The 24,881-nt window shown below is 48.0% G+C and overlaps 1 protein-coding gene across 1 annotated transcript in view; it reads left to right on the top strand.

The window, feature by feature from the left end:
* The window catches only part of LOC121293689 (ankyrin repeat and fibronectin type-III domain-containing protein 1-like), a 47,297-nt gene extending 30,000 nt beyond the window's left edge, over nt 1-17,297 (top strand). The window contains exons 8-10 of the mRNA XM_041216858.1: nt 15,109-15,137; nt 16,534-16,661; nt 17,174-17,297. Coding sequence (XP_041072792.1) covers nt 15,109-15,137; nt 16,534-16,661; nt 17,174-17,297 — 281 coding nt within the window. The remainder of the gene's footprint in view (nt 1-15,108; nt 15,138-16,533; nt 16,662-17,173) is intronic.
* The last annotated feature ends 7,584 nt before the right edge of the window (nt 17,298-24,881 follow it).

Raw genomic sequence — 24,881 nt, 5'->3', positions numbered from 1 at the left:
GGTGAGGTATATCAGTGTTACAGTGAGGTGTGTGGGGTTTATCAGAGTGTTACCCTGAGGGTTGTGTGGTATATCAGTGTTACAGTGAGGTGGGTGGGGTATATCAGAGTGTTACAGTGAGGGGTGTGGGGTATATCAGTTTTACATTGAGGTGTGTGGAGTATATCAGAGTGTTATAGTGAGGTGTTTGGGGTATATAAGAGTGTTACAGTGAGGGGTGTGGGGTATATCAGAGTGTTACAGTGAGGTGTGTGAGCTATATCAGAGTGTTACAGTGAGGGGTGTGGGGTATCTCAGAGTGTTACAGTGAGGGGTGTGGGGTATGTCAGAGTGTTAGAGAGAGGGGTGTGGGTTATATCAGAGTGTTACAGTGAGGGTGTGGGATATATCAGTGTTACAGTGAGCGGTGTGGGGTATATCAGTGTTACAGTGAGGTGTGTGGGGTATATCAGAGTGTTACAGTGAGGGATATGGGGTATATCAGAGTGTTACAGTGAGGGGTGTGGGGTATATCAGTGTTACAGTGAGGTGTGTGGGGTATATCAGTGTTACAGTGAGGGGTGTGGGGTATATCAGTGTTACAGTGAGGGTTGTGGGATATATCAGAGTGCTACAGTGAGGGGTGTGGGTTATATCAGATTGTTACAGTGAGGGGTGTGGGGTATATGAATGTTACAGAGAGGGGTGTGAGGCATATCAGGGTGTTACAGTCAGGGGTGTGGGATATATAAGAGTGTTACATTGAGGGGTGTGAGCTATATCAGAGTGTTACAGTGAGAGGTGTGGGGTATATCAGAGTGTTACACTGAGGAGTGTGGCGTATATCAGGGTGTTACAATGAGGGGTGTGGGGTATAGAAGAGTGTTACAGTGAGGGCTGTGAGCTATATCAGAGTGTTACAGTGAGGGGTGAAGGGTATATCAGAGTGTTACAGTGAGGGGTGTGGGGTATATCAGAGTGTTACAGTGAGGGGTGTGAGGTATATCAGAGTGTTACAGTGAGGGGTGTGGCGTATAGCAGAGTGTTACAGTGAGGGGTGTGGGGTTGATCAGAATGTTACAATGAAAGGTGTGGGATATATCAGAGCGTTACAGTGAGGAGTGTGTGGGCTATATCTGTGTGTTTTACAGTGAGGGGCGTGGGATATATCAGTGTGTTACAGTGAGGGGTGTGGGGTATATCAGTGTTACAGTGAGGTGTTTGGTGTATATCAGAGTGTTAAAGTTAGGGGTGTGGTGTATATCAGTGATACTGTGACGTGTGTGGGGTATATCAGAGCGTTACAGTGAGGAGTGTGTGGGGTATATCAGTGTGTTACAGTGAGGGGTGTGGGATATATCAGTGTGTTACAGTGAGGGATGTGGGGTATATCAGTGTTACAGTGAGGTGTGTGGAGTATATCAGAGTGTTACAGTGAGGGGTGTGGGGTATATCAGGGTGTTACAGTGAGGGGTGTCGGGTATATCAGTTTGTTACAGTGATGGGTGTGGGTTAAATCAGTGTATCAGTGAGGTGTGTGGGGTATATCAGAGTGTTACAGTGACGGGTGTGGGGTATATCAGAGTGTTAGAGTGAGGGTTGTGGGGTATATCAGAGTGTTACAGTGAGGGTGTGGGATATATCAGTGTTACAGTGAGCGGTGTGGGGTATATCAGTGTTACAGTGAGGTGTGTCGGGTATATCAGAGTGTTACAGTGAGGGATATGGGGTATATCAGAGTGTTACAATGAGGGTTGTGGGGTATATCAGTGTTACAGTGAGGAGTGTGGGGTATATCAGTGTTACAGTGAGGAGGTGGGGTATATCAGTGTTACAGTGAGGGTTGTGGGGTATATCAGAGTGTTACAGGTCGGGGGGGTGGGGTATATCAGAATGTTACAGTAAGGGGGGTGGGTTATATCAGATTGTTACAGTGAGGGGTGTGGGGTATATGAATGTTACAGAGAGGGGTGTGGGGCATATCAGGGTGTTACAGTGAGGGTGTGAGGTATATCAGAGTGTTCCAGTGAGGGGTGTGGGATATATCAGAGTGTTACAATGAGGGGTGTGGTATATAACAGTGTGTTACAGTGAGGTGTGTGGGGTATATCAGTGTTACAGTGAGGTGTGTGGTGTATATCAGAGGGTTACAGTGAGGGTTGTGGTGTATATCAGTGATACTGTGACGTGTGTGGGGTATATTAGTGTGTTACAGTGAGGTGTGGGGTTTATCACAGTGTTACAGAGATGGTTGTGGGGTATATCAGTGCCACGGTGAGGGGTGTGGAGTATATCAGAGTGTTACAGTGAGAGGTGTGGGGTATGTCAGGGTGATACAGTGAGGAGTGTGGGGTATATCAGAGGGTTACATTGAGGGTTGTGGGGTATATCAGGGTGTTACAATGAGGGGTGTGGGGTATATAAGAGTGTTACAGTGAGGGCTGTGAGCTATATCAGAGCGTTACAGTGAGAGGTGCGGGGTATATCAGAGTGTTACAGTGAGGGGTGTGGGGTATATCAGAGTGTTACAGTTAGGGGTGTGGTGTATATCAGAGTGTTACAGTGAGGGGTGAGGGGTTGATCAGAATGTTACAATGAGGGGTTTGGGATATGTCAGAGCGTTACAGTGAGGAGTGTGTGGGGTATATCAGAGTGTTATAGTGAGGGTTGTGTGATATATCAGTGTGTTACAGTGAGGGTTGTGGGTTATATCACTGTTATAGTGAGGTGTGTGGCGTATATCAGAGTGTTACAGTGAGGATTGTGGTGTATATCAGTGATACTGTGACGTGTGTGGGGTATATCAGAGTGTTACAGTGAGGTGTGGGGTATATCACAGTGTTACAGTGAGGGTTGTGGCGTATATCAGTGTTACAGTGAGGGGTGTGGAGTATACCAGAGTGTTACAGTGAGGGGTGTGGGGCATATCAGAGTGTTACAGTGAGGGGTGTGGGGTATATCAGAGTGTTACAGTTAGGGGTGTCGGGTATATCAGAGTGTTATAGTCAGGGGTTGTGGTGTATATCAGAGTGTTACAGTGAGGGGTGTGGGGTTGATCAGAATGTTACAATGAGGGGTTTGGGATATGTCAGAGCGTTACAGCGAGGAGTGTGTGGGCTATATCAGAGTGTTATAGTGAGGGTTGTGGGATATATCAGTGTGTTACAGTGAGGGGTGTGGGGTATATCAGTGTTATAGTGAGGTGTGTGGTGTATATCAGAGTCTTACATTGAGGAGTGTGGTGCATATCAGTGGTACTGTGACGTGTGTAGGGTATCTCAGAGTGTTACAGTGAGGTGTGGGTTTTATCACAGTGTTACAGTGATGGTTGTGGGGTATATCAGTGTTACAGTGAGGGGTGTGGGATATATCAGTTTTACAGTGAGGTGTGTGGAGTATATCAGAGTGTTACAGTGAAGGTTGTTGAGTATATCAGTGTTACAGTGAGGTGAGTGGGGTATATCAGAGTGTTACAGTGAGGGGTGTAGGGTATGTCAGAGTGTTAGAGTGAGGGGTGTGGGTTATATCAGAGTGTTACAGTGAGGGTGTGGGATATATCAGTGTTACAGTGAGCGGTGTGGGGTATATCAGTGTTACAGTGAGGTGTGTGGGGTATCTCAGAGTGTTACAGTGAGGGATATGGGGTATATCAGAGTGTTACAGTGAGGGGTGTGGGGTATATCAGTGTTACAGTGAGGTGTGTGGGGTGTTTCAGTGTTACAGTGAGGGGGTGGGGTATATCAGTGTTACAGTGAGGGTTATGGGATATATCAGAGTGTTACAGTGAGGGGTGTGGGTTATATCAGATTGTTACAGTGAGGGGTGTGGGGTATATGAAGTGTTACAGAGAGGGGTGTGAGGCATATCATTGTGTTACAGTCAGGGGTGTGGGATATATAAGAGTGTTACATTGAGGGGTGTGAGCTATATCAGAGTGTTACAGTGAGAGGTGTGGGGTATATCAGAGTGTTACACTGAGGAGTGTGGTGTATATCAGGGTGTTACAATGAGGGGTGTGGGGTATATAAGAGTGTTACAGTGAGGGCTGTGAGCTATATCAGAGTGTTACAGTGAGGGGTGTGGGGTATATCAGAGTGTTACAGTGAGGGGTGTGGGGTATATCAGAGTGTTACAGTGAGGGGTGTGGGGTATATCAGAGTGTTACAGTGAGGGGTGTGGCGTATTTCAGAGTGTTACAGTGAGGGGTGTGGGGTTGATCAGAATGTTACAATGAAAGGTGTGGGATATATCAGAGCGTTACAGTGAGGAGTGTGTGGGCTATATCAGTGTGTTACAGTGAGGGGCGTGGGATATATCAGTGTGTTACAGTGAGGGGTGTGTGGTATATCAGTGTTACAGTGAGGTGTTTGGTGTATATCAGAGTGTTACAGTTAGGGGTGTGGTGTATATCAGTGATACTGTGACGTGTGTGGGGTATATCAGAGCGTTACAGTGAGGGGTGTGGGGTATATCAGGGCGTTACAGTGAGGGGTGTCGGGTATATCAGTTTGTTACAGTGATGGGTGTGGGTTAAATCAGTGTATCAGTGAGGTGTGTGGGGTATATCAGAGTGTTACAGTGACGGGTGTGGGGCATATCAGAGTTACAGTGAGGTGAGTGGGGTATATCAGATTGTTATAGTGAGGGGTGTGGGGTATGTCAGAGTGTTAGAGTGAGGGTTGTGGGGTATATCAGAGTGTTACAGTGAGGGTGTGGGATATATCAGTGTTACAGTGAGCGGTGTGGGGTATATCAGTGTTACAGTGAGGTGTGTGGGGTATATCAGAGTGTTACAGTGAGGGATATGGGGTATATCAGAGTGTTACAGTGAGGGTTGTGGGGTATATCAGTGTTACAGTGAGGAGTGTGGGGTATATCAGTGTTACAGTGAGGGGGGTGGGGTATATCAGTGTTACAGTGAGGGTTATGGGGTATATCAGAGTGTTGCAGTGAGGGGTGTGGGATATATCAGAGTGTTACTGTGAGGGGGGTGGGGTATATCAGAGTGTTACAGGTCGTGCGGTGGGGTATATCAGAATGTTACAGTAAGTGGGGTGGGTTATATCAGATTGTTACAGTGAGTGGTGTGGGGTATATGAATGTTACAGAGAGGGGTGTGGGGCATATCAGGGTGTTACAGTGAGGGTGTGAGGTATATCAGTGTGTTCCAGTGAGGGGTGTGGGATATATCAGAGTGTTACAATGAGGGGTGTGGGATATAACAGTGTGTTACAGTGAGGGGTGTGGGGTACATCAGTGTTACAGTGAGGTGTATGGTGTATATCAGAGGGTTACAGTGAGGGTTGTTGTGTATATCAGTGATACTGTGACGTGTTTGGGTATATCAGTGTGTTACAGTGAGGTGTGGGGTTTATCAGTGTTACAGTGATGGTTATGGGGTATATCAGTGCCACGGTGAGGGGTGTGGAGTATATCAGAGTGTTACAGTGAGGGGTGTGGGGTATGTCAGGGTGTTACAGTGAGGAGTGTGGGGTATATCAGAGGGTTACATTGAGGGTTGTGGGGTATATCAGGGTGTTACAATGAGGGGTGTGGGGTATATCAGAGTGTTACAGTGAGGGGTGTTGGCTATATCAGAGTGTTACAGTTAGGGTTGTGGGGTATATCAGAGTGTTACAGTGAGGGGTTGTGGTGTATATCAGAGTGTTACAGTGAGGGGTGTGGGGTTGATCAGAATGTTACAATGAGGGGTTTGGGATATGTCAGAGCGTTACAGTGAGGAGTGTGTGGGGTATATCAGAGTGTTATAGTGAGGGTTGTGGGATATATCAGTGTGTTACAGTGAGGGGTGTGGGGTATATCAGTGTTATAGTGAGGTGTGTGGTGTATATCAGAGTCTTACATTTGGGGGTGTGGTGCATATCAGTGGTACTGTGACGTGTGTAGGGTATATCAGAGTGTTACAGTGAGGTGTGGGTTATATCACAGTGTTACAGTGATGGTTGTGGGGTATATCAGTGTCACAGTGAGGGGTGTGGGGTGTATCAGTGTTACAGTGAGGTGTGTGGAGTATATCAGAGTGTTACAGTGAAGGTTGTTGAGTATATCAGTGTTACAGTGAGGTGAGTGGGGTATATCAGAGTGTCATAGTGAGTGGTGTGGGGTATGTCAGAGTGTTAGAGTGAGGGGTGTGGGGTATATCAGAGTGTTACAGTGAGGGTGTGGGATATATCAGTGTTACTGTGAGCGGTGTGTGGTATATCAGTGTTACAGTGAGGTGTGTGGGGTATATCAGAGTGTTACAGTGAGGGATATGGGGTATATCAGAGTGTTACAGTGAGGGGTGTGGGGTATATCAGTGTTACAGTGAGGTGTGTGGGGTATATCAGTGTTACAGTGAGGGGTGTGGGGAATATCAGTGTTACAGTGAGGGTTGTGGGATATATCAGAGTGTTACAGTGAGGGGTGTGGGTTATATCAGATTGTTACAGTGAGGGGTGTGGGGTATATGAATGTTACAGAGAGGGGTGTGAGGCATATCAGGGTGTTACAGTCAGGGGTGTGGGATATATAAGAGTGTTACATTGAGGGGTGTGAGCTATATCAGAGTGTTACAGTGAGAGGTGTGGGGTATATCAGAGTGTTACACTGAGGAGTGTGGCGTATATCAGGGTGTTACAATGAGGGGTGTGGGGTATAGAAGAGTGTTACAGTGAGGGCTGTGAGCTATATCAGAGTGTTACAGTGAGGGGTGTGGCGTATTTCAGAGTGTTACAGTGAGGGGTGTGGGGTTGATCAGAATGTTACAATGAAAGGTGTGGGATATATCAGAGCGTTACAGTGAGGAGTGTGTGGGCTATATCAGTGTGTTACAGTGAGGGGCGTGGGATATATCAGTGTGTTACAGTGAGGGGTGTGGGGTATATCAGTGTTACAGTGAGGTGTTTGGTGTATATCAGAGTGTTACAGTTAGGGGTGTGGTGTATATCAGTGATACTGTGACGTGTGTGGGGTATATCAGAGCGTTACAGTGAGGAGTGTGTGGGGTATATCAGTGTGTTACATTGAGGGGTGTGGGATATATCAGTGTGTTACAGTGAGGGATGTGGGGTATATCAGTGTTACAGTGAGGTGTGTGGAGTATATCAGAGTGTTACAGTGAGGGGTGTGGGGTATATCAGGGTGTTACAGTGAGGGGTGTCGGGTATATCAGTTTGTTACAGTGATGGGTGTGGGTTAAATCAGTGTATCAGTGAGGTGTGTGGGGTATATCAGAGTGTTACAGTGACGGGTGTGGGGTATATCAGAGTTACAGTGAGGTGAGTGGGGTATATCAGAGTGTTATAGTGAGGGGTGTGGGGTATGTCAGAGTGTTAGAGTGAGGGTTGTGGGGTATATCAGAGTGTTACAGTGAGGTTGTGGGATATGTCAGTGTTACAGTGAGCGGTGTGGGGTATATCAGTGTTACAGTGAGGTGTTTGGGGTATATCAGTGTTACAGTGAGGGATATGGGGTATATCAGTGTTACAGTGAGGGTTGTGGGGTATATCAGAGTGTTACAGTGAGGGGTGTGGGATATATCAGAGTGTTACTGTGAGGGGGGTGGGGTATATCAGAGTGTTACAGGTCGTGGGGTGGGGTATATCAGAATGTTACAGTAAGGGGGGTGGATTATATCAGATTGTTACAGTGAGGGGTGTGGGGTATATGAATGTTACAGAGAGGGGTGTGGGGCATATCAGGGTGTTTCAGTGAGGGTGTGAGGTATATCAGAGTGTTCCAGTGAGGGGTGTGGGATATATCAGAGTGTTACAATGTGGGTGTGGGTTATATCAGAGTTTTACAGTGAGGTGTGTGGGGTATATCAGTGTGTTACAGTTAGGGTTGTGGGGTATATCAGAGTGTTACAGTGAGGGGTTGTGGTGTATATCAGAGTGTTACAGTGAGGGGTGTGGGGTTGATCAGAATGTTACAATGAGGGGTTTGGGATATGTCAGAGCGTTACAGCGAGGAGTGTGTGGGCTATATCAGAGTGTTATAGTGAGGGTTGTGGGATATATCAGTGTGTTACAGTGAGGGGTGTGGGGTATATCAGTGTTATAGTGAGGTGTGTGGTGTATATCAGAGTCTTACATTGAGGAGTGTGGTGCATATCAGTGGTACTGTGACGTGTGTAGGGTATCTCAGAGTGTTACAGTGAGGTGTTGGTTTTATCAGTGTTACAGTGATGGTTGTGGGGTATATCAGTGTTACAGTGAGGGGTGTGGGATATATCAGTTTTACAGTGAGGTGTGTGGAGTATATCAGAGTGTTACAGTGAAGGTTGTTGAGTATATCAGTGTTACAGTGAGGTGAGTGGGGTATATCAGAGTGTTATAGTGAGGGGTGTAGGGTACGTCAGAGTGTTAGAGTGAGGGGTGTGGGGTATATCAGAGTGTTACAGTGAGGGTGTGGGATATATCAGTGTTACAGTGAGCGGTGTGGGGTATATCAGTGTTACAGTGAGGTGTGTGGGGTATCTCAGAGTGTTACAGTGAGGGATATGGGGTATATCAGAGTGTTACAGTGAGGGGTGTGGGGTATATCAGTGTTACAGTGAGGTGTGTGGGGTGTTTCAGTGTTACAGTGAGGGGGGTGGGGTATATCAGTGTTACAGTGAGGGTTATGGGATATATCAGAGTGTTACAGTGAGGGGTGTGGGTTATATCAGATTGTTACAGTGAGGGGTGTGGGGTATATGAATGTTACAGAGAGGGGTGTGAGGCATATCATTGTGTTACAGTCAGGGGTGTGGGATATATAAGAGTGTTACATTGAGGGGTGTGAGCTATATCAGAGTGTTACAGTGAGATGTGTGGGGTATATCAGAGTGTTACACTGAGGAGTGTGGTGTATATCAGGGTGTTACAATGAGGGGTGTGGGGTATAGAAGAGTGTTACAGTGAGGGCTGTGAGCTATATCAGAGTGTTACAGTGAGGGGTGTGGGGTATATCAGAGTGTTACAGTGAGGGGTGTGGGGTATATCAGAGTGTTACAGTGAGGGGTGTGGGGTATATCAGAGTGTTACAGTGAGGGGTGTGGCGTATTTCAGAGTGTTACAGTGAGGGGTGTGGGGTTGATCAGAATGTTACAATGAAAGGTGTGGGATATATCAGAGCGTTACAGTGAGGAGTGTGTGGGCTATATCAGTGTGTTACAGTGAGGGGCGTGGGATATATCAGTGTGTTACAGTGAGGGGTGTGTGGTATATCAGTGTTACAGTGAGGTGTTTGGTGTATATCAGAGTGTTACAGTTAGGGGTGTGGTGTATATCAGTGATACTGTGACGTGTGTGGGGTATATCAGAGCGTTACAGTGAGGAGTGTGTGGGGTATATCAGAGTGTTACAGTGAGGGGTGTGGGGTATATCAGTGTGTTACATTGAGGGGTGTGGGATATATCAGTGTGTTACAGTGAGGGATGTGGGGTATATCAGTGTTGCAGTGAGGTGTGTGGAGTATATCAGAGTGTTACAGTGAGGGGTGTGGGGTATATCAGGGCGTTACAGTGAGGGGTGTCGGGTATATCAGTTTGTTACAGTGATGGGTGTGGGTTAAATCAGTGTATCAGTGAGGTGTGTGGGGTATATCAGAGTGTTACAGTGACGGGTGTGGGGTATATCAGAGTTACAGTGAGGTGAGTGGGGTATATCAGATTGTTATAGTGAGGGGTGTGGGGTATGTCAGAGTGTTAGAGTGAGGGTTGTGGGGTATATCAGAGTGTTACAGTGAGGGTGTGGGATATATCAGTGTTACAGTGAGCGGTGTGGGGTATATCAGTGTTACAGTGAGGTGTGTGGGGTATATCAGAGTGTTACAGTGAGGGATATGGGGTATATCAGAGTGTTACAGTGAGGGTTGTGGGGTATATCAGTGTTACAGTGAGGAGTGTGGGGTATATCAGTGTTACAGTGAGGGGGGTGGGGTATATCAGTGTTACAGTGAGGGTTGTGGGGTATATCAGAGTGTTGCAGTGAGGGGTGTGGGATATATCAGAGTGTTACTGTGAGGGGGGTGGGGTATATCAGAGTGTTACAGGTCGTGCGGTGGGGTATATCAGAATGTTACAGTAAGTGGGGTGGGTTATATCAGATTGTTACAGTGAGTGGTGTGGGGTATATGAATGTTACAGAGAGGGGTGTGGGGCATATCAGGGTGTTACAGTGAGGGTGTGAGGTATATCAGTGTGTTCCAGTGAGGGGTGTGGGATATATCAGAGTGTTACAATGAGGGGTGTGGGATATAACAGTGTGTTACAGTGAGGGGTGTGGGGTACATCAGTGTTACAGTGAGGTGTATGGTGTATATCAGAGGGTTACAGTGAGGGTTGTTGTGTATATCAGTGATACTGTGACGTGTTTGGGTATATCAGTGTGTTACAGTGAGGTGTGGGGTTTATCAGTGTTACAGTGATGGTTATGGGGTATATCAGTGCCACGGTGAGGGGTGTGGAGTATATCAGAGTGTTACAGTGAGGGGTGTGGGGTATGTCAGGGTGTTACAGTGAGGAGTGTGGGGTATATCAGAGGGTTACATTGAGGGTTGTGGGGTATATCAGGGTGTTACAATGAGGGGTGTGGGGTATATCAGAGTGTTACAGTGAGGGGTGTTGGCTATATCAGAGTGTTACAGTTAGGGTTGTGGGGTATATCAGAGTGTTACAGTGAGGGGTTGTGGTGTATATCAGAGTGTTACAGTGAGGGGTGTGGGGTTGATCAGAATGTTACAATGAGGGGTTTGGGATATGTCAGAGCGTTACAGTGAGGAGTGTGTGGGGTATATCAGAGTGTTATAGTGAGGGTTGTGGGATATATCAGTGTGTTACAGTGAGGGGTGTGGGGTATATCAGTGTTATAGTGAGGTGTGTGGTGTATATCAGAGTCTTACATTTGGGGGTGTGGTGCATATCAGTGGTACTGTGACGTGTGTAGGGTATATCAGAGTGTTACAGTGAGGTGTGGGTTATATCACAGTGTTACAGTGATGGTTGTGGGGTATATCAGTGTCACAGTGAGGGGTGTGGGGTGTATCAGTGTTACAGTGAGGTGTGTGGAGTATATCAGAGTGTTACAGTGAAGGTTGTTGAGTATATCAGTGTTACAGTGAGGTGAGTGGGGTATATCAGAGTGTCATAGTGAGTGGTGTGGGGTATGTCAGAGTGTTAGAGTGAGGGGTGTGGGGTATATCAGAGTGTTACAGTGAGGGTGTGGGATATATCAGTGTTACAGTGAGCGGTGTGTGGTATATCAGTGTTACAGTGAGGTGTGTGGGGTATATCAGAGTGTTACAGTGAGGGATATGGGGTATATCAGAGTGTTACAGTGAGGGGTGTGGGGTATATCAGTGTTACAGTGAGGTGTGTGGGGTATATCAGTGTTACAGTGAGGGGTGTGGGGAATATCAGTGTTACAGTGAGGGTTGTGGGATATATCAGAGTGTTACAGTGAGGGGTGTGGGTTATATCAGATTGTTACAGTGAGGGGTGTGGGGTATATGAATGTTACAGAGAGGGGTGTGAGGCATATCAGGGTGTTACAGTCAGGGGTGTGGGATATATAAGAGTGTTACATTGAGGGGTGTGAGCTATATCAGAGTGTTACAGTGAGAGGTGTGGGGTATATCAGAGTGTTACACTGAGGAGTGTGGCGTATATCAGGGTGTTACACTGAGGGGTGTGGGGTATAGAAGAGTGTTACAGTGAGGGCTGTGAGCTATATCAGAGTGTTACAGTGAGGGGTGTGGCGTATTTCAGAGTGTTACAGTGAGGGGTGTGGGGTTGATCAGAATGTTACAATGAAAGGTGTGGGATATATCAGAGCGTTACAGTGAGGAGTGTGTGGGCTATATCAGTGTGTTACAGTGAGGGGCGTGGGTTATATCAGTGTGTTACAGTGAGGGGTGTGGGGTATATCAGTGTTACAGTGAGGTGTTTGGTGTATATCAGAGTGTTACAGTTAGGGGTGTGGTGTATATCAGTGATACTGTGACGTGTGTGGGGTATATCAGAGCGTTACAGTGAGGAGTGTGTGGGGTATATCAGTGTGTTACAGTGAGGGGTGTGGGATATATCAGTGTGTTACAGTGAGGGATGTGGGGTATATCAGTGTTACAGTGAGGTGTGTGGAGTATATCAGAGTGTTACAGTGAGGGGTGTGGGGTATATCAGGGTGTTACAGTGAGGGGTTTCGTGTATATCAGTTTGTTACAGTGATGGGTGTGGGTTAAATCAGTGTATCAGTGAGGTGTGTGGGGTATATCAGAGTGTTACAGTGACGGGTGTGGGGTATATCAGAGTTACAGTGTGGTGAGTGGGGTATATCAGAGTGTTATAGTGAGGGTGTGGGGTATGTCAGAGTGTTAGAGTGAGGGTTGTGGGGTATATCAGAGTGTTACAGTGAGGTTTGTGGGATATATCATTGTTACAGTGAGCGGTGTGGGTTATATCAGTGTTACAGTGAGGTTTGTGGGGTATATCAGTGTTACAGTGCGGAGGGTGGGGTATATCAGTGTTACAGTGAGGGTTGTGGGGTATATCAGAGTGTTACAGTGAGGGGTGTGGGATATATCAGAGTGTTACTGTGAGGGGGGTGGGGTATATCAGAGTGTTACAGGTCGTGGGGTGGGGTATATCAGAATGTTACAGTAAGGGGGGTGGATTATATCAGATTGTTACAGTGAGGGGTGTGGGGTATATGAATGTTACAGAGAGGGGTGTGGGGCATATCAGCGTGTTACAGTTAAGGTGTGAGGTATATCAGAGTGTTACAGTGAGGGGTGTGGGATATATCAGAGTGTTACAATGAGGGTGTGGGTTATATCAGAGTTTTACAGTGAGGGGTGTGGGGTATATCAGTGTGTTACAGTGAGGAGTGTGGGGTATATCAGAGTGTTACAGTGAGGGTTGTGCGGTATATCCGGGTGTTACAGTCAGCGGTGTGGGATATATAAGAGTGTCACAGTGAGGGGTGTGAGCTATATCAGAGTGTTACAGTGAGATGTGTGGGGTATATCAGAGTGTTACACTGAGGAGTGTGGGGTATATCAGAGTGTTACAGTGAGGGGTGTGGTGTATATCAGAGTGTTACAGTGAGGGGTGTGGGGTATATCAGACTGTTACAGTGAGGGGTGTGGGGTATATCAGAGTGTTACAGTGAGGGGTGTGGGTTATATCAGAGTGTTACATTGAGGGTTGTGGGGAATATCAGGCTGTTACAATGAGCCGTGTGGGGTATATCAGAGTGTTACAGTGAGGGCTGTGAGCTATATCGGAATGTTAGAGTGAGGGGTGTGGGGTGTTTCAGAGTGTTACAGTGAGGGGTGTGGGGTGTATCAGAGTGTTACAGTGAGGGGTGTGGGGTATATCAGTGTTACAGTGAGGGGTGTGGGGTATATCAGTGTTACTTTCTTTCTTGCAACATGGGCATCGCTGGAAGGGATTTATTGCCCATCCGTAACTGCCCTTGAGAAGTTGGTGCTGAGCTGTCTTCTTGAACCGCTGCAGTCCTAGTAGTTTAGTTACACCCATAGTGCTGTTAGGGAGGGAGTTCCAGGATTTTAACCCAGTGACAGTGAAGGAACGTTGAGATCTTCCAATTCAGGATTGCGTATGGCTTGGTGGGGAGATTGCAGGTGATGATGTTCCCATGTGTCTGCTGCCCTTGTCCTTCTAGGTGTTGGGGCTGTGGGTTTGGAAGGTGCTGTCAAAGGAGCCTTGGTGAGTTGCTGCAGTGCCTCTTGTAGATGGTACACACACTGCTGTTACTGTGCGTCGGTGGTGGAGGGAATGAATGTCTGTGGATGTGGTGCCAATCAAGTGAGCTGCTTTGTCCTGGATGGTGTCGAGCTTCTTGAGTGTTGTGGGAGCTGCACTCATCCAGGCAAGTGGGGAGTATTCCATCACACTCCTGACTTTTACATTATAGAGGCTTTGGAGAGTCAGGTGGTGAGTTACTCCGTAGAATTTCTAGCCTCTGACCTGCTCTCAAAGCCATAGTATCTATATATGGCTGGTCCAGTTCAGTTTCTGGTAACCTCCAGGATGTTGATAATAAGGTATTCAGTGATGATAATGCCATTGACTGTCAAGGGGAGATGGTTAGATTCTCTCTTGTTGGAGAAAGCCATTGCCTGACACTTGTGTGTCACGAATGTTGCTTTTCTATAGTTCTATAGTACTCCTCAGCCCAAGCCTGGATATTGTCCAGTTTTTGTTGCATTTGGACATGGGCTGCTTCAATATCTAAGGAGTCACAAATGGTGCTGACAATGTGCAATCATCAGCGAACATCCCCACTTCTAACCTTACGATTGAGAGAAGGTCACCGATGAAGTAGCTGAAGATGTTTCTACCAAGGGCACTACCCTGAGGAAGTCCTGCAGTGATGTCCTGGGAGTGAAGTGATTAACCTCCAATAACCACCTATTGTGTGAGATCAGGAAACAACTGGGTGCACTCGAACTGTGTCGTCCCACAGCCCTGCTCACAACTGGCAAGCAAGGAGAGAAAGTAATGTCCCATTCTCCTCGTAGAATACAGCTGGCACTCTGTTTTTGAACTATGGTCTGATTATATTTTCAAATGATAACTAAGGTTTTACAGAAGTTGCTGGAATATTTCAGGTGGGGAGGGGAACTGGCTGTCCTCAGTCACACCCATTGTGTGATATAAGCCCCCACCCTGACGGGTATGGTATAACTAATCCCTTCATTAAATTCCACAACTCTTTGGGGGTAAGAATATAAGGCATCAGTGTCGAGTGAAGTTCTGAATGTTGCAGCATCGACAGATGGGGTTTTCACCCTGTTGTGCAGTCGTGCAGTCACATCCAGCTCTTGCTGCAGAAATAAACATGCTTTCATCAAAACAGAAACACTCTTGTGTATTTTGTTTATTACCACACATCAATCAAAGTGCTCGTCTGTCAATCTTTCCACAGGTACACTCAGAATCCTTCTCAAATCTACTCCTCACTGACAGCTTTGCCAGGTACCATTGCCTCTTCCTTGTTCCTCATCAGAAGTGAGATTATACCCTGAGAGATTTATTAACATGTCTAATATTGATTCCCACATAAATGAGGAGGTGATTTCCTCTTGTGAAGACAATTTTTGCCCATATCCCTTATTTAGATGGTTCCAGACCAAAAAATAGCTCTGGCGTAGAAAGCAGTGTGTCCAACCATCCAGGATTGTCCTGGAGTATCTGATAAAGCAGCCCTGGAAAAATATCAACAGAATGCAGTGACAACAACTGCTCTGTACTCTAGGACTTCAGATGACTTGCGGAGGTCTTTGTTGTCAAAAAACAGTTGCTCTGTGGTTTGGACAAGGCTGAGCTGGTGTGGCTGCTCTGCTGTTGGATCTCCTCATCAATGGTGACCTTTTGAGAGAGGTGGCTGCCAAGGTGTGGGAAATGCTCAACATATTCCAGAGTGTCTCCTTCTACATTTATGGAAGATGGAATATTTGTCTGACCAGGTGTGGCTTTACATGAGTTTTGTTCTGGCAAAATTCAAGCACAGGCTGAGTCTCTTGTATGCAGAATTGAAGAGGTCGAGAGTGGCTTGCAAATCTGGTGCAGAGTGGGCAACGACTCTGTAGTCACCACAAACTGTAGATCATGTATGTCTATGGTAGTAAGTTTAATTTTGGCAGGAAGACAACTGAAATTAAAGAGTTTTCCATCTAGGCTGTATTTAATACTCACGCCAGAGAGCTGTTGATCTTTGATGAGGTGAATAGCCATTGTCGGGTAGATTGTAAATGGTATGGGGGCTATCACACAGCCTTGCTTGACCCTGGTTCGGATTTTGAAAGTGTCTGTTTCAGATCTCCCACACAAGTCAGCTGTAATCATATCATCATGCAGCAGCTTCAGGAGTGTGATGAAGTTTCTTGGAGATCCAAATCTCTGGAGCACAATCCACAGAGCCTCGTGATTCACTGAGTCAAATGCTTTGCTCAGGTCAGTGAGTGCAATGAAGAGTTCCTGATGGTGTTCTTGACATTTTCTTGGATTTGTCTAGAAACAAAGACCATGTCAGAGGTTCCTCTGGAAGGTCTAAAGCCACACTGTGTCTCTGGGAGGATTCCCACAGCCACACCCACCAGATTTGAGGACCTTAGCTGGAAGACCATTGGGGCCGCAGGCTTGCTCGCTTTCACCCATTTGATTGCTTGTTGCAGCTCTCCCATCGATGGTGGTTCACCCATGGATTCTACCACAGGTACTGGGGGTGAGGCTGGAGATTATCAGCTGCCACTGTGAATTTATGATTGAGGAGTTGTTGAAAGTGTTCTTCCCAGTGTTGATGGACAGTACTGTCATCATTAAGAAGAGAGACACCATCCTGTGGGCGAAGGGAATTTTGTCCATTTGACATTGTTCTATAGATGGTCCTGGTGCTTCAAAGAAGCTTTGCATGTCATGATGGTCAGCGTATTGTTGGAACTCTCGGGCTTTCTCTTCCCACCACATGTCCTTTACCTTTCGGATTTGTCTTTGGCGTCAGTCTTGACCTATTGGAACAGTCTCTTCTTGACTTGCAATCTTAGGTTGTTCTGCTGGGAAATGAAGGCCGCTTGGCTTTGTTCCAGGAGGTCAGTTATCTCAGCATCATTTTCATCGAACCAGTCCTGGTGACAACGATGCTCGAATCCAATGGTCTGGACACAGGAACCCAGTACGACCGACTTTATTTGATCCCACTGTTCTGGAATTGAGTTGGATGTGTGAAGATTTTCCAGATTGGTTGTGAGCTGCACTTGGAATTCCTCTCTTCAGTTAGGCTGCTTTAGGCTGAGACATTGATCTTCTTCCTCTTGGACTTTTGGATTTTGTGATGTTTTGGTGTTAGGTGGATGTTCATCATCGGCCGAACAAGTTAAAGATCTGTCCATGAGGCATCAGCCCCTCGCGTGGATCAAAGATACAGACAGCATTTAGATCTTTGACCGGAAGAACAACATAATCCAGGAGGTGATAATGCTTTGATCTAGGATGCCACCATGTGATTTTCTAATTGTCCTTCTGGTGGAAGAGGGTGTTTGTTATAATGAGGCCTTGCACACTTTGACCGCAAGAGGGCACTATTTGCATTGGCTTTTCCCAACCCTCTCCAGACATGAGAGTCACAGCCAACCCTGGCATTAAAGTTCCTCAGAAGAATGACCTTTTTTCCTTTTGGGATGGCAGTGAGGACTTCACCAAGGAAAAGATCACAGAAAACTTCATCTTCACAGAGATGGCTTTCCCATCCGGAATAGGATCTTGGATGCGAAGCCAGAACTCTCCAATTGTAAAACTGAAAGACTCATGACACTTCACCTGCAGCTCAGCTGTAATCAGTATGTCACCATCATCAACGCTTATGGCCCAACCCTTGACTCCGATGAAGTTTTAAAGGACTGAGGGAGTGCTGCACTGTCAGAGGATCAGTACTGAGGGAGTGCTGCACTGTCAGAGGGTCAGTACTGAGGGAGTGCTGCACTGTCAGAGGGTCAGTACTGAGAGAGCGCTGCACTGTCAGAGGGTCAGTACTGAGGGAGTGCTGCACTGTCAGAGGGTCAGTACTGAGGGAGTGCTGCACTGTCAGAGGGTCAGTACTGAGGGAGTGCTGCACTGTTGGAGAGTCAGTACTGAGGGAGTGCTGCACTGTCAGAGGGTCAGTACTGAGGGAGTGCCGCACTGTCAGAGGGTCAGTACTGAGGGAGTCATGCACTGTCAGACTTGCCGTGTTTTACATGAAACGTTAAACAGAGGCCCTTCTGCTCTCTTAGAGAGATGTAAAATATCCCATGGCCACTATTTTGCAGAGCAGGGGAATTCTCCTCTGGATACTGACCAATATTTAACCTTAATCCAACATCGCTAAAAATGGTTATGTGGTTTTTATCACATGGCTGTTTGTGGGAGCTTGCTGTGTGCAAAATGGCTGAAACATTTCCTACATTGTAACAGTGACTACAGTTCAAAGATACTTTGTTAGCTGTGAAGCACTTTGAACATCCTGTGTGTGTGAAAGGTGATATGGAAATACAAGTCTGCCTTTCAGTTGTAATCAGCTAAAAAAAACTCTTAGTTTTAAGCAGATGTCTCTCTAAGATTATCCAAAGTGTAGTAGAAGCTTCTATAATATTTGAACAGGTAAACGGCCTGGAAGTTATTAATATCTCACAGACAGCAAGATCCTTATTTTCACGGTAACACACTTTCCTTGAACGGCTCAGGTCAAATGATTGGGAGTTTATGTACAGCCTGATTTCTACTCTTCTCCCGAGGTGAGGTGAGAGTGACTGTCCTTGACATCAAGACGACATTTGATCGAGTGTGGCATCAAGGAGCCCCAGCAAAACTGGAGTCAATGGGAATCAAGGGGAAAACTCTCCGCTGGTTGGAGTCATACCCTAGCACAAAGGAAGATGGTTGTGATTGCTGGAGTTCAATCACCTCAGCCCTAGGGCATCACTGCAGGAGTTCCTCAGGGCAGTGTCCTGAGCCCAACCATCTAGAGCACCTTCCTTCCATCACAAAGTCAGAAGTGGGGATGTGCGCTGATCATTGCACAATGTTCAGCACCACTCGGACACTGAAGCAGTGTGTATCCAAATACAGCAAGACCTGGACAATATCCAGGCTTGGGCTGACAAGTGGCAAATAACATTCACGCCAAACAAGTGCCAGGTAATGACCATCACCAACGAGAAAGAATCTTGCCATTGCACCTTGATGTTCACTGGCATTACCATCATTGAATCCCCCACTATCAACATCCTGGAGGTTACCATTGACCAGAAACTGTACTGAACTAGCCATATAAATACTGTGGCTATAAGACCAGGTCAGAGGCCGGGAATCCTGCAGCGAGTAACTCGTCTCCTGACTCCCCAAAGCCTGTCCACCATCTACAAGGCACAAGTCAGGAGTGTGATGGAATACTCCCCACTTGCCTGGATGAATGCAGCTCCAATAACACTCAAGAAGTTTGACACCATCCAGGACAAATCAGCCCACTTGATTGGCACCACATCCACAAACATTCACTCCATCCACCACCAACGCACAGTAGCAGCAGTGTGTGTACCAACTACAAGATACACTGCAGCAACTCACCAAGGCTCCTTAGGCAGCACCTTCCAAACCCATGACCACTACCACCTAGAAGGACAAGGGCAGAAGACACATGGGAACACCAACACCTGCAAGTTCCCCTCCAAGCTACTCACCATCCTGACTTGGAATTATATCAAAAACAGAATTACCTGGAAAAACTCAGCAGGTCTGGCAGCATCGGCGGAGAAGAAAAGAGTTGACGTTTCGAGTCCTCATGACCCTTCGACAGAACTTGAGTGAGTCCAAGAAAGGGTTGAAATATAAGCTGGTTTAAGGTGTGTAGGGGGGGAGAGAGAGAGAGAGAGAGAAGTGGAGGGGGTGGTGTGCTTGTAGGGACAAACAAGCAGTGATAGAAGCAGATCATCAAAAGATGTCACAAACAACAGAACAAAAGAACACATAGGTGTTAAAGTTGGTGATATTATCTAAACGAATGTGCTAATTAAGAATGGATGGTAGGGCACTCAAGGTATAGCTCTAGTGGGGGTGGGGGAGCATAAAAGATTTAAAAATATTTAAAAATAATGGAAATAGGTGGGAAAAGAAAAATCTATATAATTTATTGGGAAAAAAAAACAAAAGGAAGAAGGAAACAGAAAGGGGGTGGGGATGGGAGAGGGAGCTCAAGACCTAAAGTTGTTGAATTCAATATTCAGTCCGGAAGGCTGTAAAGTGCCTAGTCGGAAGATGAGGTGCTGTTCCTCCAGTTTGCGTTGGGCTTCACTGGAACAATGCAGCAAGCCAAGGACAGACATGTGGGCAAGAGAGCAAGGTGGAGTGTTAAAATGGCAAGCGACAGGGAGGTTTGGGTCATTCTTGCGGACAGACCGCAGGTGTTCTGCAAAGCGGTCGCCCAGTTTACGTTTGGTCTCTCCAATGTAGAGGAGACCACACTGGGAGCAACGAATGCAGTAGACTAAGTTGGGGGAAATGCAAGTGAAATGCTGCTTCACTTGAAAGGAGTGTTTGGGCCCTGGACGGTGAGGAGAGAGGAAGTGAAGGGGCAGGTGTTGCATCTTTTGCGTGGGCATGGGGTGGTGCCATAGGAGGGGTTGAGGAGTAGGGGGTGATGGAGGAGTGGACCAGGGTGTCCCGGAGGGAATGATCCCTACGGAATGCCGACAGGGGGGGTGAAGGGAAGGTGTGTTTGGTGGTGGCATCATGCTGGAGTTGGCAGAAATGGTGGAGGATGATCCTTTGAATACGGAGGCTGGTGGGGTGATAAGTGAGGACAAGGGGGACCCTATCATATTTCTGGGAGGGAGGAGAAGGCGTGAGGGCGGATGCGCGGGAGATGGGCTGGACACGGTTGGGGGCCCTATCAACGACCGTGGGTGGAAAACCTCGGTTAAGGAAGAAGGAGGACATGTCAGAGGAACTGTTTTTGAAGGTAGCATCATCGGAACAGATGCGACGGAGGTGAAGGAACTGAGAGAATGGGATGGAGTCCTTGCAGGAAGCGGGGTGTGAGGAGCTGTAGTCGAGGTAGCTGTGGGAGTCGGTGGGTTTGTAATGGATATTGGTGGACAGTCTATCATCAGAGTTTGAGACAGAAAGGTCAAGGAAGGGAAGGGAAGTGTCAGAGATGGACCATGTGAAAATGATGGAAGGGGTGGAGATTGGAAGCAAAATTAATAAATTTTTCCAAGTCCCGACGAGAGCATGAAGCGGCACCGAAGTAATCATCGATGTACCGAAGAAAGAGTTGTGGAAGAGGGCCGGAGTAGGACTGGAACAAGGAATGTTCCACGTACCCCATAAAGAGACAGGCATAGCTGGGGCCCATGCGGGTACCCATAGCCACACCTTTTATTTGGAGGAAGTGAGAGGAGTTGAAGGAGAAATTGTTCAGTGTGAGAACAAGTTCAGCCAGACGGAGGAGAGTGGTGGTGGATGGGGAATGTTTGGGCCTCTGTTCGAGGAAGAAGCTAAGGGCCATCAGACCGTCCTGGTGGGGGATGGAGGTGTAGAGGGATTGGACGTCCATGGTGAAGAGGAAGCGGTTGGGGCCAGGGAACTGGAAATTGTTGATGTGACGTAAGGTGTCAGAGGAATCATGGATGTAGGTGGGAAGGGACTGGACAAGGGGAGAGAGAAGGGAGTCAAGATAACGAGAAATGAGTTCTGTGGGGCAGGAGCAAGCTGACACGATCGGTCTACCGGGACAGTTCTGTTTGTGGATTTTGGGTAGGAGGTAGAAGCGGGCCGTCCGAGGTTGGGAGACTCTGAGATTGGAAGCTGTGGGAGGAAGATCCCCAGAGGAGATGAGGTCAGTGACAGTCCTGGAAAAAATGGCTTGATGTTCAGTGGTGGGGTCATGGTCCAGGGAGAGGTAGGAGGAAGTGTCCGCGAGTTGACGCTCAGCCTCCGCGAGGTAGAGGTCAGTGCACCAGCCAACAACAGCACCACCCTTGTCAGCAGGTTTGATGACGATGTCAGGGTTGGACCTGAGAGAATGGAGTGCAGTAAGTTCAGAGAGAGAGAGATTAGAATGGGTGAGAGGAGCAGAGAAATTGAGCCGACTAATGTCGCGCCGACAGTTCTCAATGAAAAGATCAAGAGAAGGTAAGAATCCAGAGAATTATATCACTGTTCCTTCACTGTCGCTGGGTCAAAATCCTGGAACTCCCTCTCTAACAGAACTGTAGGTGTACCTACACCACATGGACTGCAGCGGTTCAAGAAAGCAGCTCACCCCCCACCTTCTCAAGGGCAATTAGGGATGGGCAACAAATGCTGTCCCAGCCAATGATGCCCACATCCTGTGAATGAATAAAAAAATCTCATGGACTCACGTCAAAGTCAGGAACCAGCCACTGAACCAGCTCCACACAGACTGGCCATCCAACCTGGTATCTCTGTTGCACACCTGGGTCAGTACCATGTCCAGACAATGCGCCTGCCCCTTCACCCCAGATGATGCGTCTGCCCCTCCGCCACCCAGACAGTATGTCTCCTGTCCACCTCCCAGACAGTATGTCTCTCCTCCACCTCCCAGACAGTATATCTCCCCTCCACCTCCCAGACAGTGTCTCCCCTCCACCTACTAGATAGTATGTCTCCTCTTCACCTACTAGACAGTATGTCTCCCCTCCACCACCCAGACAGTATGTCTTCCCTCCACCTCCCAGACAGTGTCTCCTCTCCACCTACTAGACAGTATGTCTCCCACCTACTAGACAGTATGTCTCCCCTCCACCACCCAGACAGTATGTCTCTCCTCCACCTCCCAGACAGTATATCTCCCCTCCACCTCCCAGACAGTGTCTCCCCTCCACCTACTAGATAGTATGTCTCCTCTCCACCTACTAGACAGTATGTCTCCCCTCCACCACCCAGACAGTATGTCTCCCCTCCACCTACTAGACAGTATGTCTCCCCTCCACCACCCAGACAGTATGTCTCCCCTCCACCTCCCAGACAGTATGTCTCCCCTCCACCTCCCAGACAGTATGTCTCTCCTCTGTCACCCAGACAGTGAGTGTGTCTCCCCTCTGCCCCAAGTGAGTGAGGAAGTGTGAGGTCATCCATTTTAGACCTAAGAAATATAGATTAGAATTTTTCTAAGTGGTGAGAGACTACAACCTGTGGTGGAGCAGTGAGATTTAGGGATCCAAGTACAGGACTGACTCAAATGCTCGTGGACAGGTACAACGAGCAATCAAAAAGAGCTTCATGGATTGTTGGCCTTTATCTCAGCAGGGCTGGAATACAAAGGGGAGGAAGTGATGCTTCAGTTGTTTAAATCTCTGCTCAGACCCCACCTGGAGTAACTGGGTTCAGTTCTGGGTCCCACACCTCAGGAAGAGACTGGCCTTGGAGGGGATGCAGAAGATCAGGCTGTAGAGACTAGGCTTGTATTCCCTTAAAGATAGAAAATTATGGGGTGATCTAATTGAGGTGTTTACGATGATTAAAGGATTTGACAGGGTTAATAGTGAGAAACTATTTGTTTGGGGATGGTGGGGTGGGGTGGGTAGTGGGGTCGGGTGGGTTGGGGTGGGTGGGGTGGGGTGGGTAGGTGGGGTGGGTTGGGTGGGGTGTAGGTTGGGTGGGGTGGGGTGGGATGTATAGGTGGGGTGGGGTGGGATGGGTTGGGTGGGGTGGGGTGGGATTGGTTGGGTAGGGTGGGGTAGGTGGGGTCGAGTGGGTTGGGTGGGTCGGGTGAGGTGGGTTGGGTGGGTGGGGTGGGGTGGGTAGGTGGTGTGGGTTGGGTGGGGTGTGGGTTGGGTTGGGTGGATTGGGTTGGGTAGGGTGTGGGTTGGTAGGGTGGGGTGGGTTGGGTTGAGTAGGTGGGGTGGGTTGGGTGAGGTGTGGGTTGGGTGGGGTGTGGGTTGGGTGGGGTGGGTTGGGTTGGGTAGGGCGTGGGTTGGGTGGGGTGGGGTGGGGTGGGGTGGGTTGGGTTGAGTAGGTGGGGTGGGTTGGGTAGGGTGTGGGGTGGGTGGGGTGGGGTGGGTTGGGTTGAGTAGGTGGGGTGGGTTGGGTGAGGTGTGGGTTGGGTTGGGTGGGTTGGGTGGGGTGTGGGTTGGGTGGGGTCGGTTGGGTTGGATAGGGTGTGGGTTGGGTGGGGTGGGGTGGGTTGGGTTGAGTAGGTGGGGTGGGTTGGGTAGGGTGTGGGTTGGGTGGGGTGGGGTGGGTTGGGTGGCGTGGGTTGGGTTGAGTAGGTGGGGTGGGTTGGGTGAGGTGTGGGTTGGGTTGGGTGTGGGTTGGGTAGGGTGTGGGTTGGGTGGGGTGGGGTGTGGGTTGGGTTGGGTGTGGGTTGGGTAGGGTATGGGTTGGGTGGGGTGGAGTGTGGGTTGGGTGGGGTGTGGGTTGGGTAGGGTGTGGGTTGGGTTGGGTGGGGTGTGGATTGGGTTGGGTGGGGTGTGGGTTGGGTAGGGTGTGGGTTGGGTTGGGTGGGGTGTGGGTTGGGTTGGGTGGGGTGTGGGTGGGGTGGAGTGTGGGTTGGGTAGGGTGTGGGTTGGGTTGGGTGGGGTGTGGGTCGGGGATTAGTCCAGGACATGGGGGCAGAATCTTCAAATTGGAGTCAGGCCGTTCGGGGGTGATCTCAGGAAGCACTTCCTCACAGAAAGGGGAACGGAAATCTGGAATTCTCTCCTCAAAAAGCTGTGGAGGCTCCAGGTCAACTGAAAATGTCAAAACTGAAGTCAAATGTTGGATTGAGGGATGTGAAGCTAAAGTAAACCGCAGAAAGCCATTATGTAACTGAATGGTGGAACAGATTCGAGGGGCTGAATGGCCTCCTGTTTCTGTGAAATGACAGTCATGTGGAGAGGAAGGATGATAAAATTTGGAGAGCTGTGGTGTGTTATGGAGACAGTCCTGAGAAGGCAGTAACCAGAAGGAGCATAAAGTGAGTGATATTTAATGAACAAGTGTTTCAGTGTCAATGTGAACTATTCACAATGCACCAGCCCTGAGCCCTTCAGCTTGGAAAGGAGATCGCACCAAACAATCGCCAAAAGCAAGGCTTCAGCACCCTGACTGAACCACAACCTGAGCTACTAGTCACCCATTACATTCAATACAATCCAGCAGCTCTTACTGTGGAGAGCAGACTTGTGTTATACAGCAATGATAGAACTGCAAGAGAGAGAGAGAGAGAGACAAAAGCCGTGGTGGGGAGAGAGAGAGAGAGAATGGGGGAAAAAAACAGAGGGGGAGAGAGAGTGGGGAGAGATTGGGGAGGAGAGTGAGAATAAGGAGAGATTGACAGAATTAAAGGAACAGGAAACTAATTTCCACAAAATTTCATTTGAGAATATGAAAATAATTTCTGGTTGTTTTGGTG

The sequence above is a fragment of the Carcharodon carcharias genome, chromosome 22 (genome assembly GCF_017639515.1).
Source record: "Carcharodon carcharias isolate sCarCar2 chromosome 22, sCarCar2.pri, whole genome shotgun sequence".
In the NCBI taxonomy this organism is placed as follows: Eukaryota; Metazoa; Chordata; class Chondrichthyes; order Lamniformes; family Lamnidae; genus Carcharodon; species Carcharodon carcharias.
Note: the sequence above shows the minus strand (reverse complement) of the source record. Positions and strands in the feature narration are given on the sequence as shown.